Below are 14391 nucleotides of genomic sequence, written 5' to 3'. Positions count from 1 at the left end.
TGATCTCCACTGAAGCTATGAGTATGAAATGTCATTCCACAGACAAACCATCAACAAAATGATCCTGATGCTGCTGAGGTTCTTATGGAAGTGAAGCAAATCTCCGCAGAACTGAAATCACTGAGATTAAACAGCCTGAACATTCATGGAGCTGAACTGGACACAGAAAAACCTCCCTGTTGTGTTTCCACCCACCAATGAGGAGCAGTTTGATGAAGATGAAGCTGCACTGGAGGAAGAATCAGTCCAGAAAAGATGGAGAACAATTCTGACACTAAGCAGTTTTTCACTGATGTGTTCAGGTTGGAATCTTTTCTGTCTGCAGATCCATGAGCAGGACCCTGTCTTTGGGTTTTAGCTTGAAATGTAGTTTTGGAAATAGAATCTGTCTGAATGTCTGGAATTGGAGACATGGAGACATCAAAGAGGTTTAGATGGATTTTGGGTTTGACAGAGAAATCTGCTGAAAAGAACTGAACTACAAACTTAGAACCACAGACGACAAAACAGATTGTACTTTTTTATCTGCTAACAATTTTCTCTTTGATCTGTTAAGGTTTCCTGTTTGTCGTTAGCTGGAGGGACTAACTAAGATCATCTGATTTGAAGAATGTTGTGGGCTGCACTGACCAACAATGTCTTCTGTCTTTTCAACTGGAAGGGACAGAAGAGACTCTTCCAGGACACGCTGTTGATGGACTGCATGTTTGGAGAGCTTGAAGCTCAAGATAGAACCGTTGTTGAAGTGAACATACCGATAGTGTGGAGATGAAGATCAGAGTCACACTGACCTGCTGACATGTGAGAGCTGTCCACACTTTGGACATGACTTCTGTCCCTCCTCTTCCTCTGATCTCTGTTCTGTGGGTCTGTCTCTTCATCTGTAGTTGATGTTGATTCTGTCTCTTCATCTGTAGTTGATGTTGATTCTTCATGTTGGTTTCCTTCTTCATCCTGACTATCAGTTACATTAAAGCTCTGCTGATTGTTTAGATCTGCTTCACTGTTCTCATCTTCCTCATAAGTAGGAATCTCCATCAAGGTATCAGTCTCCTGCTTCAGATCAAGCTGCTCTTCATCCTGACTGATGCAGAGTTCCTCTGGTTCCTCTTTAATCTGTGGAGGTTCTGGTTCCTCCTGTTCCTCTTGAACCTGTGGAGGTTCTGGTTCCTCCTGTTCCTCTTGAATCTGTGGAGGTTCTGGTTCCTCCAGTTCCTCTTGAATCTGTGGAGGTTCTGGTTCCTCCTGTTCCACTCTGAAGTTCCTCTGCTGGTTGCAGAGATCTTCCTCTTCAGTCATCCAATGCTGGGGGAGAACTGCAGAGACACAAACATAACAAAGAGAATTTTATACGTTTACAGGACTTTGGGTTTTTTTCAAGCATCAATAAACTCTGTGATCATTGGAGAAAATGTCTAAGGAGTCTGGAGGACCAGAAGAGATTAATGGAAATAAATATAAATGCAGAGGTGGTGTTGAGGTGAACAGGGGTTCCATAATATTTTCCATTATCTTTTCATTATGCATGACAGGGGTTCTATTATATTTTCTATGTTCTTGTTATTCTGCATTTAATGGATTCTATATATTCATGTATATTGTATTGCAGAAATCTGCTTGATTCCTGCCTTCAGTAACAGATAATAGGTACCAAGGTCACCAGTAGGCCTGTTTTGGACTTTAGTCTCTGTTTTCTTTCTGTACTGGAGTGTTTATGGAGCCACAACACCTGCAATGCAGACTAGACAAAAACACACCATTCTAATGACGTATCTAGTATGTTTACATCTTCCCTTACTGGATAATAAAAAAGCCCTTTAGCCTTGAGGACAGAGAGAGGACAGCCACAGAGCCTAACAGGTCGTGTTTCTCCACCTCTCCCCTTTTGGAAAAGGTTTGAAAATTCATGCAGACTCTTGTGTGTCTTTTCATTTCTGCACATTTTGTCATGTAATAATGATGCAGCTCAGAATTGTTTGAGCACGACACTGTGCGACAGTGTGATTTACGACAGTGTGATCTACGGCAGTCGAGTTTGACATGCGTGTCTGGAGAGTGTTAATAAAGTGTCTGCTGTTAACCACCGAACTATTGCCACTCGTCATTCCACATGGTGTCAGAAGTGACCTGGACAGAACCAACGTCGAATACGGAGTAAGAAGACAAAGAACTGAGCGAAATGGCTAAGTTTAATCCGCCCGCCAACTTTCCCTTTGATAAGCCGACTGAATGGCCGAACTGGAGACAGCGCTTCGAGCGATACAGAATCGCCACAAAACTCAACAAGGATGAGGGGACGGTGCAGGTGAGCTGCCTCATCTACGCAATGGGCGCTGAAGCGGAGAATATTTTTAAGTCTTTTACATTTAACGAGGAGAGCGACAGAGACAAAATCGAGGTTGTCCTAGCAAAGTTCGACGACTTTTTTTTCCCGCGGAGGAATGTGATCCACGAAAGAGCGTGTTTTCACCAGCGCGTGCAGCGGACAGGGGAGAAAGCAGAGAGTTTTATCCGAGCACTCTATGAACTGTCAGAGCACTGTGACTTCGGAGCGGCCAGAGAGGAGCACATCCGTGACCGGATCGTGGTGGGGATCCAGGATAAAGAGCTCTCACGCAGGCTACAGTTGATGTCGGATTTAACTTTGGCACTCACAGTTCAGACTGTACGGCAAGCAGAAGAGGTCGCAGCACAAGTGAGTCTGCAAGGGGACGCGGCGGCGGTTCAAGAGGTACGGCACAGAAATAAAAACACAAACTGGGGACAACAGCATAAACCAGGCAAGTCAAACGCACACAGTGAATGGGGGGAACCTGTGAAGAAATGCGGAAGATGTGGAAGGTTGCCACACAGAGGGGAGGAGAAATGTCCAGCTTCAAAAGCCAAGTGCCATAACTGCCACAAGAGGGGCATTGGGCCAGAGCATGTCGCAGCAGCAGGTCAGTGAACGAGGTCACAAGCAGAGGAAGGGGAGCAGACTTCCTACTTTCTCGGCTCCATATGCGATGCAAAAGGAAAAAAGTCTGAAGCATGGACGGTGTTGCTCCAAGTTAAATCTGTTCCTGTCCAATTTAAGATTGACACAGGGGCTGATGTCAATATTATAAACGAGGACACATTTCAAGCCCTCGACACAGGAAAGGTGTTACATCCACCTGACCTCCCACTAGACAGTCCCGGAGGAGAACTGTCCTGCCTTGGTTGCATTGATGAACCTCGTGAAAAGAGTAGATGAGATCGCAAACTATACAAATGAACAAACTGCTGGCAGTCAGCCCTTTGGGGAGAACGGTATTTTAAAAACGGCTCCAGTTAAAATTGAATTAAAAGAAGGTGCTGTGCCACACGCAGTTCACACAGCAAGGCGTGTACCATTCCCCATGCTACAGAAAGTGAAAGAGGAGCTGTTAAGGATGGAGCAAAATGACATTATTAAACGCGTAATAAAACCGACAGAATGGTGCGCTCCAATGGTGCCAGTCTTAAAGAAACATACAGGCAAAGCCAGGATCTGTGTTGACCTAACTAAACTCAACAGGTCGGTGAAAAGAGAGCGGTACATTCTTCCAACATCAGATGAAATAACCTCTAAGTTGAGTGGTGCCACGGTGTTTTCATCTCTAGATGCTGCAAGCGGGTTCTGGCAGATTCCCCTGCACCCAGATAGCTGCGAGTTGACAACCTTTATAACACCATTTGGCAGGTACTGCTTTAAAAGGCTGCCATTTGGCATCACCAGTGCGCCAGAAATTTTCCAACGTAAAATGCTGGAAACTCTGGGAGGTTTGGAGGGTATCGAAGTCTTTATGGATGACATCTTGGTGCATGGAGCCACCATGGAAGAACATGACGCACGTTTGGAAAAGGTCCTACGTCGAATCGATTCAGCAGGCCTTAAACTCAACAAAGAGAAATGCTCCTTGAGGCAGAGCCAGTTAAAGTTTCTGGGTTACCTGATCGATAAGTCAGGAGTAAGGCCAGACCCTGAGAAAGTGGAGGCAATTAACCAGCTAACCCCACCTCAAAACGTTCAGGAACTGAAACGGGTGTTAGGCATGGTTAATTACTTGGGCAAGTACATCCCTTCACTAGCAACGGTCGGACAACCCCTTTTCGATCTCCTTAGAACAAAGAATGCATGGACCTGGGGTCCTTCACAACAGACAGCATTCAGAAACATTAAGGTCATGTTAACAACAGCCCCGGTTCTCACCTTCTATGATGTAACAAAGCAGACGGCGGTTTCCGCAGACGCCAGCAGCTATGGGCTAGGCGCTGTACTACTCCAGCTTCATGGAGAGGAGTGGAGGCCAGTTGCCTACTGCTCCCGTCACCTATCAGAGGCTGAGACTAGATATGCTCAAATCGAGAAGGAATGTCTAGCCAGCGTGTGGGCCTGTGAGAAGTTTGATAAGTATTTGCGCGGTTTGGATCGATTCAGGCTGGAGACGATCACAGACCCTTAGTGCCCCTGGTGAACAGCCGTAGCTTAGATGACGTTCCTCTGAGATGTCAACACCTTCTCATGCGGCTCATGAGGTACAACCCAGAGGCTGTCTACGTACCAGGCAAGACCCTCGTCGTTGCAGACACCCTGTCACGTTGTCCTCAGGCTTGTACCAGAGAGCCCACAGATATGCACAGCGAGGTTGAATGTTATGTAGCCACGGTAGTTCAAAGCATTCCTGCCTCTCCGAGTCGTATAGATGGCATCAGAGCAGCCACAGCCAAAGACAGTGAACTTCAAACCGTCATCGAGCTGGTAAGAAAAGGCTGGCCAGAATACAAAGAAAAGGTTCCAATACACGTCCAAGCTTACATGAAAGTTAAAAATGAGCTGGCAGAGACCAACAGCCTTCTCATCCGTGGCTGTAGAATTGTCATTCCTAAGTCTGAAAGGGGAGAGATCCTGAAGAAAATTCATGCAGGACACCAAGGGCTCACAAAATGCAGAGAGAGAGCTAACTCATCTGTTTGGTGGCCTGGGGCCTCATTTATAAAACTTTGCGTAGGATTTGCGTCAGAAGTGGGGTACGGATGAAACATAGGACGTGCGTACGCACAGAAGTATTCAGATTTATAAAACCGTGCGCACGCACATCCTACGCATCTTTCCCTTAATAAATCACAACCGATTCTAAATACAGCGCAGCTTTTGTGGCTTCATGACACGCCCATAGTTGCCCATAAATAGTCCGGGAAACGCCCACAAATGAATATTAAGGCGGGGGCCGCAAAATATCATCTTGGAGACCGCAAATAGCCCACGGGCCGCGAGTTTGAGACCCCTGCTGTACACTCTGGCACTGGTACACTGTCACTAGCCGCAGGTCGGAAGAACGAATCAATAGTTCTTTTACTCATAGCTCAGACGCACATATCAGGTTGTGATGATATTTGTCTCCGTTTCCTTCCCACAGATGTTTACGCGCACTCGATTATCTCTAGGCCCCTCCCCCTCCACATATTTTAGCCACTCACAGTGGCTTTCCCTATTCTTCTCACACGCAGTGGCCGCCTCACAGACGGGCATCACGCGAGTGTGTGCTCGCGTTTCATGAGTATGTGCGCGAGTGTGTGTCTGCGTGTGTGTGCGCTCGCATCTTATTGATTACTTCATTGATCATTGACGTGTCCCTTCCACGTTTAATGTATAAAAAATACGGAGGGTGGGGGAGGCAAATTTACTGGTAGCACATGTGCGACTGGATGTAAAATTCAGTCGCACACTCAAAAATTTCGGTCGCAAATTTAGTTTGCATTTTGCGACCAAATGGTCGCAGTCTGGAGCCCTGGTGCGTACGCAACATTTATAAATGAGGCCCCAGGTCTTTGGTGGAGGAAGAAAGGATTCAAGTGGACATCTGCAGGGACACCAACGGCTTCATCAACGGCTGCAGAGATCCTGCAAACCATCCATCAATAAATAAAACATTAAGAAATCCTAAACAAAGGAGCTTCCAAGCATTTGAAACGTTATCAATAAACATTCAACTCACCTGTAAGTTTAGTCCGTCTGCTCTGCTGCTGCGTGGCGTTCACTTGCTGCTCTGTATGCTCACCTCCACTTTAATCTCTAAAGTTTACGAGTTTTTTTTCTTGTAAATCAACAACTTTAAATCTTGTAATTTTTCTTTTGGCCCCTAAAACTGTGGTAAAGACAATGACAGCAGCTTTGTATTCTTTCCACACATGGTGGTGGTGAATTTTCAAATAGCTTGTGAGATTGTGGTGTTAAAGCTTGACCTTTGACCCTCTTTGTGACACTTCCGTTGAACACATTTTGCAAAGAGCGAGTGAGTCGTTGGTCTCAGACACGGTAAAATAAGCCCACATGTTGCAGACGGAGGTCTTTAGGGCAGACGCTGAGAGACGTCAAATACCATTTTCTTTATCATTTTAGTTCAGTTACAGAATAATCAATGTTGGAGTAGAAAATGAAAAAGCATGTTGGTGGATTGTTTTCTCATTTTAATTTTGTGTCAAAAAATGCAGCTTCATTTTGAAAATGAAAAAGCATTTATGATTTTGACTTTTATTTTTAATTATCCTACAGAATCGCTTCCATAGAAAGCGACAACAGGTTAAGCTTTAAGTCATCTCTCAATTTAATCAGGGATTTCTTTTCTTATCAGAATCATCAGCATTACGTTGTTCTGTCCAACATCTGCCTACAATTATCTGTATCTGATGCTATCATGCTGTCAACTACTCTGTAGTTTTTGCTGCAAAATTCCACTGAAACAGTGATCCATCTATTCTGATATTGTCCTGAAGTTAAAGAAGATTTATGCTAAATGACTCTGACTTGCTGAAATTTCTTGCACATTTTGGCCACATTTCATATATTGTCGCGTGCGTGTGTTGTTCAATTGTGTTCTTCTCTGTGTGATGAAGGTGACATACCTATGTGGTGGAGCTGCAGCTGTGGTTTCCAGATGACATCCAGCAGTCTGCGCTGACGACAGAGCTCCTCCTCGTACTGGACGATGGTTCCTTCACAGAGTCTGCAGATTTCTTCAGCAGCAGCAGCTAGTCGCTCGCTGATCAACTGTCTCAGAGACTGAAGGGAAGACATGGTTCCTGCTCCCATCTTCAGCTCCAACTCCCACAAACTCCTTCTTTACGCTGCTTTTTCACTCGATGCTGACAGTTCGTATCCTCCTTTGGGTCCAAAAACGTCACGAACGTCCAGACGAAATCGCCGCCGGTCTCTGAACACAAACTAGCTACAAGCTGCTAGCTCCACGCGCTGCTGTTTACTTCCGGGTCACGCTGATGACTTCATTCTGAAAAAGCCTTTTACATTTCAATAATCCGAATATTTATTTTTTTTATGAAAAGAATTTAAAACTTTTTAAAGTCACGAAATATATTATAATAAAAAGTCTAAAAAACAAAAACCGTTTTGTCAAAAATGCTTGGTAAGCGGATATGACGTCAATAGAATTTACGATGTACTTTTTTTTAAAACGATGTACTGGAATTAATCCCAAAACCAAACTGTAATCAAATATGTCAGCATAAAATGACTGTTTAGGAGGTGAAGAACTGTTTAGAGTAGAGACTTAATAGAGACTGAAGCTTTTTTGTTTTTACTATTTAAGAGAATTTTTACATCCAACCTCAGTTTATCTGAAGTCTCACATTAGAACAACAATTATTTCTGGTTTTGTTTGACCCTTTGTCATTGTCTGCAGGTCTGCAAAGCAGAAATACCTGATGTTAAACTGAATAAATTCACTGTAAAAATGTTTGTATTGTTTTCTTCTCGTGTAAAAATGACAATGATGATGGAGCTGCGGCAGGATTACTTGGCTCGGGTTTTTTTTTAACTTATATTTAAAAATGATACAAAACTCTCGCAGACACAACCACCCAATGATTCTAGGCACATCTCTTCACAAAAAACAAAGAACAAAACAAAAAAATCTATACACATAAAAATATTTAAAAAAATTCAGTATAAATAATAATAAATAATACAGTTTGACTTCATTCTTAAAACACATTAATTGGCTCAGGTACAGTGGGGGGGGGGGGGGGATAATTGTCATGGGCAGCATTTGGCTGTTGGATCCGCCCACTTCCTGTTGGACACTTCTGGTTAGCCCTACAGGTACCGTTTTTTTCTATTTTTTTATTGAACATCAAAAGATGACATACACATTAACATAACTACAACAGTAGAGTTGTAGTTCACAATACAATATACAGCTTCTAGAAACCTCTTTGTTTCTGTTTTCATCTTTTCCAACAGTTTGTTTCTTCACATGAAGCCTAAAGTCCTCAGATTGATGGAAACAGTTTTTCTGCAGCTTGAAGCTGTTCTGGAAGATTTTCTTCTTTAGTGCAGAGAAATCTCTCATTTGATGAGACGGAGGAACTGCAGCAACGTTTCCTGGAAAACCTCCACATTTCACTGAAACCATGTTGGAACTTTGTCCATGAGGTCACATGGTCTGGAAGAAGCCCCAGTTCCAGCTGACAGAAGTCTGCTTCTGATCCATCAGATCTACCTAGCAACAGAAGCAAAGCTTCACGTGTTGCAGCAACAGTTTCCATGTTTGGGAGGATCTTCTGAAGAACAGCTCAGTTCCAGATCACATCATGATGTTTGATGTTTTCTTCATTCCAGGAAATCATCTGTGTCTCCTTTGATCTGTGCTGAGTCAGCACTTTGACTTCTATTCAACTTTAGATCCATCATTTACAATCAAGGATTTATTGAGATTTAATATGATTTATTGACAGAAAATAAAGAGTAAATGTATTTCTCATCCAGCAGTGATTGTAAGTCTTTTATTTTGAAATTCCTCAAGGATGATCATCATGGTGGGATTTCTAGATCTGCATGAACTCATCCTGAATCCAAAAGACACTGGAGCATCAAAGAATCCAACCCATCTCTGCCAACATGAGGCTCTTGCTTTGAAAAGTCTCAGACTTCCTGCAGGGAAACAGGCTTTCTGCTGCTGCACTGACAGATGTGCACGAGCTTGAAAGAGCTTCCTGACTGAGGAGCTGCAGACTTTCTCCTGCAGAGCAGCAGCTGACTTCAGCGTCGTCATGGGAACACAGTCTGCTGCTGCTTCTGGAAACGTCTTCAAGGCTGTGGTGGGACTTGTTGGTCTGGAGGACAGATTCTGGGAGCAAATGCTGCTTCAGCTTCAAGCTTCAGCTCTTTTCTTCTGGCAGAGCTTAGAAGAAATGGAAACCTCCTTTGTTCTGACTGTTTGCTCCAAATCCCAGATTCAGGAATTCCTCCAAGAAGTTCAGCTCAGAGATCATCAGCAGAGAAAAGCCTGAAGTTCTGATGACAACAGGACATGATCAATATTATTGATCCACATGGAATCCAGAAGAAACTCTGAGGTGAAGACATGAAGACACAAGCTTCAGAGACATGAGGACAAGTCAGAGTGGATTCATTCTGGACTTTCTTCTCACATCTTTGTCTTTGATCCTTCAAATCTTCTGAAATCTGATCATCCATGGATTGTTTTTGTGGGATCAGATCCAGAGTTGCTGAAAGTTCTGCTGCCCTCTGCTGGTCAAAGTGTCCAAACAGCAGAGAGGAGATTCTCTGGGATTCCTTGGAGTCCAGATTCTCCTGGATGTGAACAGTCTCTGCTTCTGGAACAGAAGAGTCCTTCTCAGAGCAGCATTGAGGATCTGTTCTGTCCGGCTGAGAGCGCTCCCTGCTGGTAGGAGACAGAAGCACATCAGCTGCTTTTCTTTGGCCGTTCAGAAACAGTCTGGAGTCTCTAAAAAACCTCCACTTCCTGCAGAGCATCATGTTTGATCCTCTTCCTTCAGAAACGGCTCCATTGTTCCATGGCTCAGCAGTTTGACTAAAGCAGCTGAGAGTCTGGATGCAAACAGACCTCAGCAGCTCATCCAGAACGCCATGACAGAAGCACATGCAGCAGCACGTGCACGCTCCCAGAGAGCAGCAGCTGATCCAAGTCCTGAGACCTTTCTGTTCTGCTTGGAGCACACTTCAACAGGAACTTCATTTCCCATCATTCCATCTGTCAGGAGAGAACAGCTGCAATCAGCTTCCTTCAGGAATGACTGCAGGTAGAAGGATCTTTCATTCTTCAGCACCACCAGGACCCACATCCAGCCCATCAACAGCCAGAACATCAGTGACATCAGCGTCTGATCTTCATCACATCATCATCATCACCTCTACGTTTTTACAATCTGATGGATTTCAGTCTTTCTGCAGCTTCTCATCAACTGGATTGTCAAACATTTCCATTTCCTGTTTTATGTTTTAAACGTTGAAGAAAAATATTTTCAGTTTCAAAAAGATGAGACTAATAAAGTTCTTGGAAAGACCCTGTCTGCTGCAGGACCTGTGCAGGTGCATTGTGGGTAATAATGTTCTGTTTGGGATATTTGCTGGATTCTGGATGTTGACAGTTGTGTTGGTCTTGATTGTTTAGCGTTGTGGTTTGGATGTTTGTTGTTATTTGTAGCACAGCTGAGTAGGTTCTTCATAGACAACATGTTGCTCTGCCAATGTGCCTTTGGGCCAACTTGATTGGGCTGTTTGGAAGAATAATGAGGAGAAATGAGAGCCTCCATCAGATCATGTTTCTGCTGTTTTTCAGAATCTGAACCTGAAAGCTGTCTGTCATATTTCATAAATGCTGAATTCATCTTCTAAGACCAAATCTGGATTTCAAAGAGACTCTAAGTCAGACTGAAGTTTACAGATGTCTGTGGAGCGGAACCTCACTGCTGCACTCAGACTGATGATAAAACTACAGAGAAGCTGTTTGTTTGCTTCAGTCTTCTTCACATCTTCTGATGGAGCTCTGTGATCTGACCTCAGTCCTGAGTTCAGCAGTCAGAACTGGACCTGTAGAGTCCAGCTTTGGAACCAGCAGAGAAGCAGCAAACAGCAGAAACCCACACTGTGGGAAAGACTCCACACTTCTGACTGATGTTCACGTCCATTTTATTCTTCACAGTAAAGACTGGAACAGAACACTAAGGACCAAAAAGAACAGAGGAACAGTTCTAATTCTACTAGAAAACAGGAATCACAAGAACACCAGCCTCTTCCTTCATACATTTAGGAGAAAATCCTTTCCTAAAGAAATTCTTTGCTCATATGACCCCAAAAAAATATAAACTGTAGTCACTACTTTTTAAAACTATCACCGATCACATAAAAAGTGTTTGAATTGAACCAAATATTTCCAGTGTTGTCATGGTAACACAGGCAAATACGACATAGACATTGTATCAGCATAAACTACAACCACAATTAAGCTGTTCAAGAGATGAAGATTAAACCAGGATCATCAAAAACAACACATTTGTATTTACAGGTCCATCTATTAAAAAAAGCAAATTGAAGTTTAGCAGATTTAGTTGGATTCTTATGATTGTTTTATTGATCGTATAGCAGGGAAATTGTTGTTACCAAAGCGCTATAAAAAAAAACAGCAATCTCTGACCACATTTGTGTTGCCAGGGGACAACAGCTGATTGTGTAGACCAGGGGTCGGCAACCTTTTTTACTCAAAGAGCCATTTGGGACCGCCCCTAATAAAAAAGAAAGCACTCGGAGCCACAACCCGTTTTGACATCATTATATATATTATGCATGTATATATTATTCAAAGGTGCTCATTACGTCGATCGCGATCTACCGGTCGACCTTCAATGACATGAGTGTAGATCGCGGGCCAGAAAAGATTAAAAAATAAAAATAATTCTTTAAAATCCACCAGCCAATCAAAATCCTCACTGAGAAGTAAGGGACTTGATTGACATGTAGATTGGCCAATCGGACATCGTCTGAAGCATACGTCGCTGCAAATGCACATTATGTTCTTTAAAGGATGATACCGCGTGTGGGAGGAGCTACTGGTTCTGGTCTGATCGCTGCATGGAGCGATGTGTTTATCAATGCATGGTAGACACTGAGAATGTGGAGAGATCAGGGTTATTATTTTGAAGAGTTCTACTTGGTAATCATGTTTCCATGTTTGAGTTCATAAAATCATCCCAGAGAGTCTCTGCTTCAACTCCCACAGGAAAAGCTGCGTCTCAATCTGACGCCTGTGTTTGCATCTCTGACAGAGTTTGAAGCCAAAGCCCCTCCTCCGCCTGTTTACCTGCTTTTCCTCTGTTCACCTGTTCACATCCTCTGCAGCTGAGATTTGTTTCCCCCGCGCTCCTCAGTGTGTCCGACACAGAGAGCGCAAAATACGATGGTCGGGGCGCTCCAGCGCCGCACAAGGATGAAAAAGCCGGTCGCAGGTTATAGCGGGGATAGAGCGGGTTAAGTAAATGAATGAAAGAAGGCGGCCCGCTGAAGAAATATTCAACATTGTACACATTTTATTATTAGTCTGAACTATCTTTTATTTAGAACTTTTTTTCATTTTATCAGTCCAGTACGGGAAAAAAAACATAATCAAAACTTGTGTTGGGAGGTTTTTGGCTGGGTCTGGCGGTTTTCAGATGACTTTTCGGCTGGAAAACTGTGACTCTATCTGGCAACACTGGCGCGAACTCTCAGTCTGTCATCAGCGAGTTGCTCTCTGCCCCACGGCACGTCAAGTTCCCGGCAGAAGATCGGAGTGTTTATTGAAGCCGCCCCGCGTGCCTCCTCAGCTCTGCAGGTCACGCCCGATAAATACGAGCTCATTACGAAGCTGTTTTTTACGTGGCTCGCGCTTCGTACGGAGCCATCAGCGCCTTTGAAATGCCATGAAAATGAAAAAACTAAAATAAAATTTAATTATTATAAAATACTCATTATTTTCCAAAGTCACAGGGAGCCACAACAGATGGATGAAAGAGCCACATGTGGCTCCGAAACGATGGGTTGCCGACCCCTGGTGTAGACAATACATTAGCAGATTGTTTTAGGCCCAGAAGTTTTGGGAAGTAGTCCACAAAAATAGTATCAGGCATGCCTCTCACTGGGTGCAAGTCCATGTTTGTCAAAAAGAGATTATAATGAGAGAATGATAAAACAAACTGACAAAAACAAGTGAGCTAATTAAGAGCCAAAGTAGGCTAACTGGCATCTGACTGTTAAAATTAGAAAAAGGTCATAAGGTCATTAGGATCAGAAAACCCAACTTGGTTTTTCTGAAATTTTCTGCAGGAGCTGCTCTGTTACAGCTTTATCTACACCCCCCAAAATGTGGTGGAATGGATTTTTTCTATTGCATTGTTGTTCATAAACCACACTGCCTCTTGTTAAGGACATCACTGCTGTGACATTAAGGATGGTAGTGATTATATCTAAACATTTGATCAATGTTCTATATTTACATTACATGAATAAATTAATGCCACAAAAAATTAATAGCATGTAAACTTCATCAGTGTTTGATTGCTTCCATTGTGCAGGCATCTTCTTTTCCTGACATTCTATCTCTAGTTGTAGAAACTATGCATACACACTTTTGTTTTCAATCGAGGGACTCGATATCAATGCCCTGAAACTGCAACGTATCTTGAAGTAATCCAACAAGACAAATTTCTTGTTCAAAATCATAGTAAAAAGAAAGAAAAGTAATATTCAAAATAGTAATTTTATACTAAAAACTAAATGTTCTGTTTTAATATTTCTTTTTAAAGCATTCAAAATGTACTTTATCAGCATACATTTTATTCAGGCAGTTATCTAACCCTGTTACACGATTTAAACTGCAAGCTATCATCTACAAGGTGGATCATGGGAGCAGCTGCAGAAAATTCAAGATGAATTAATCCATGATTCACAAGTGGAGGAAGCTAGAAAACAAACTCCAAAAGTCAAGATGACGCAGCTAAATTTCTGTGAAAACAAGGCGACTCGATTGATTAACGATCAGCGACCTGTTTGGAGACGCTTCTCTGAGGCAGTAACGCTATTAACAGAGACAATATTCACCTTCACCTTATGAAACGCCATCATCTCTCCATCCAGGCTAGGATTGCAATGCTGCAGCGACTTCCAGCAGACTACAATGAAAAGCTGTTCATCTTCCACTCCTAGTGCAGTAGAAAGATCGTTGACAAACACCTCCAGCCCAGCCACATCACCAACATGGACGAAGCGCCGCTGACTTTTAACATCCTGGTGAGTCATAATGTCCAGAAGAACGGGAGCAGGGTGGTAGGATATGTCCAACAGGGCAGGAAACGTCAACTTCTGTTGTTTTGGGAGGCAGCGTCGGGCGAGTTATGCCACACTTTGTGAACGGATTGTAAAAGCTTGGGCTAACATTTCTGCATGGACTGTTCTTCGAGCTTTGACAAAAGCCGGCATCATTCATGAGGAGCCAGACGGCCACCAGAAAGACTCTGACAATGACGAAAGGGAACCTGGCGTGTTTGATAGAACTTTAGCCCAGCTGTTCATGTCAG

General features: G+C 43.2%; 2 protein-coding genes across 3 annotated transcripts in view; both read right to left on the bottom strand.

Moving 5' to 3' along the window:
• LOC111948779 (uncharacterized) overlaps window positions 1-14391 on the bottom strand; it is a 360906-nt gene that overhangs the window by 96416 nt on the left and 250099 nt on the right. The window lies entirely within an intron of this gene.
• Window positions 508-7235, bottom strand: LOC144989350 (uncharacterized). The gene is made up of 2 exons (XM_078941626.1): window positions 6907-7235; window positions 508-1316 (listed from the first exon to the last, which is right to left on the bottom strand). Exons 1-2 carry the CDS (start codon window positions 7091-7093, stop codon window positions 724-726), a joined length of 780 nt encoding a protein of 259 aa, XP_078797752.1. The 5' UTR covers window positions 7094-7235; the 3' UTR covers window positions 508-723.

The sequence above is a fragment of the Oryzias latipes genome, chromosome 2 (assembly GCF_053564925.1).
Source record: "Oryzias latipes strain Hd-rR chromosome 2, Olatipes_Hd-rR_3.1".
Taxonomy (NCBI): Eukaryota; Metazoa; Chordata; class Actinopteri; order Beloniformes; family Adrianichthyidae; genus Oryzias; species Oryzias latipes.
This window is presented reverse-complemented; position numbering and strand designations above follow the sequence as displayed.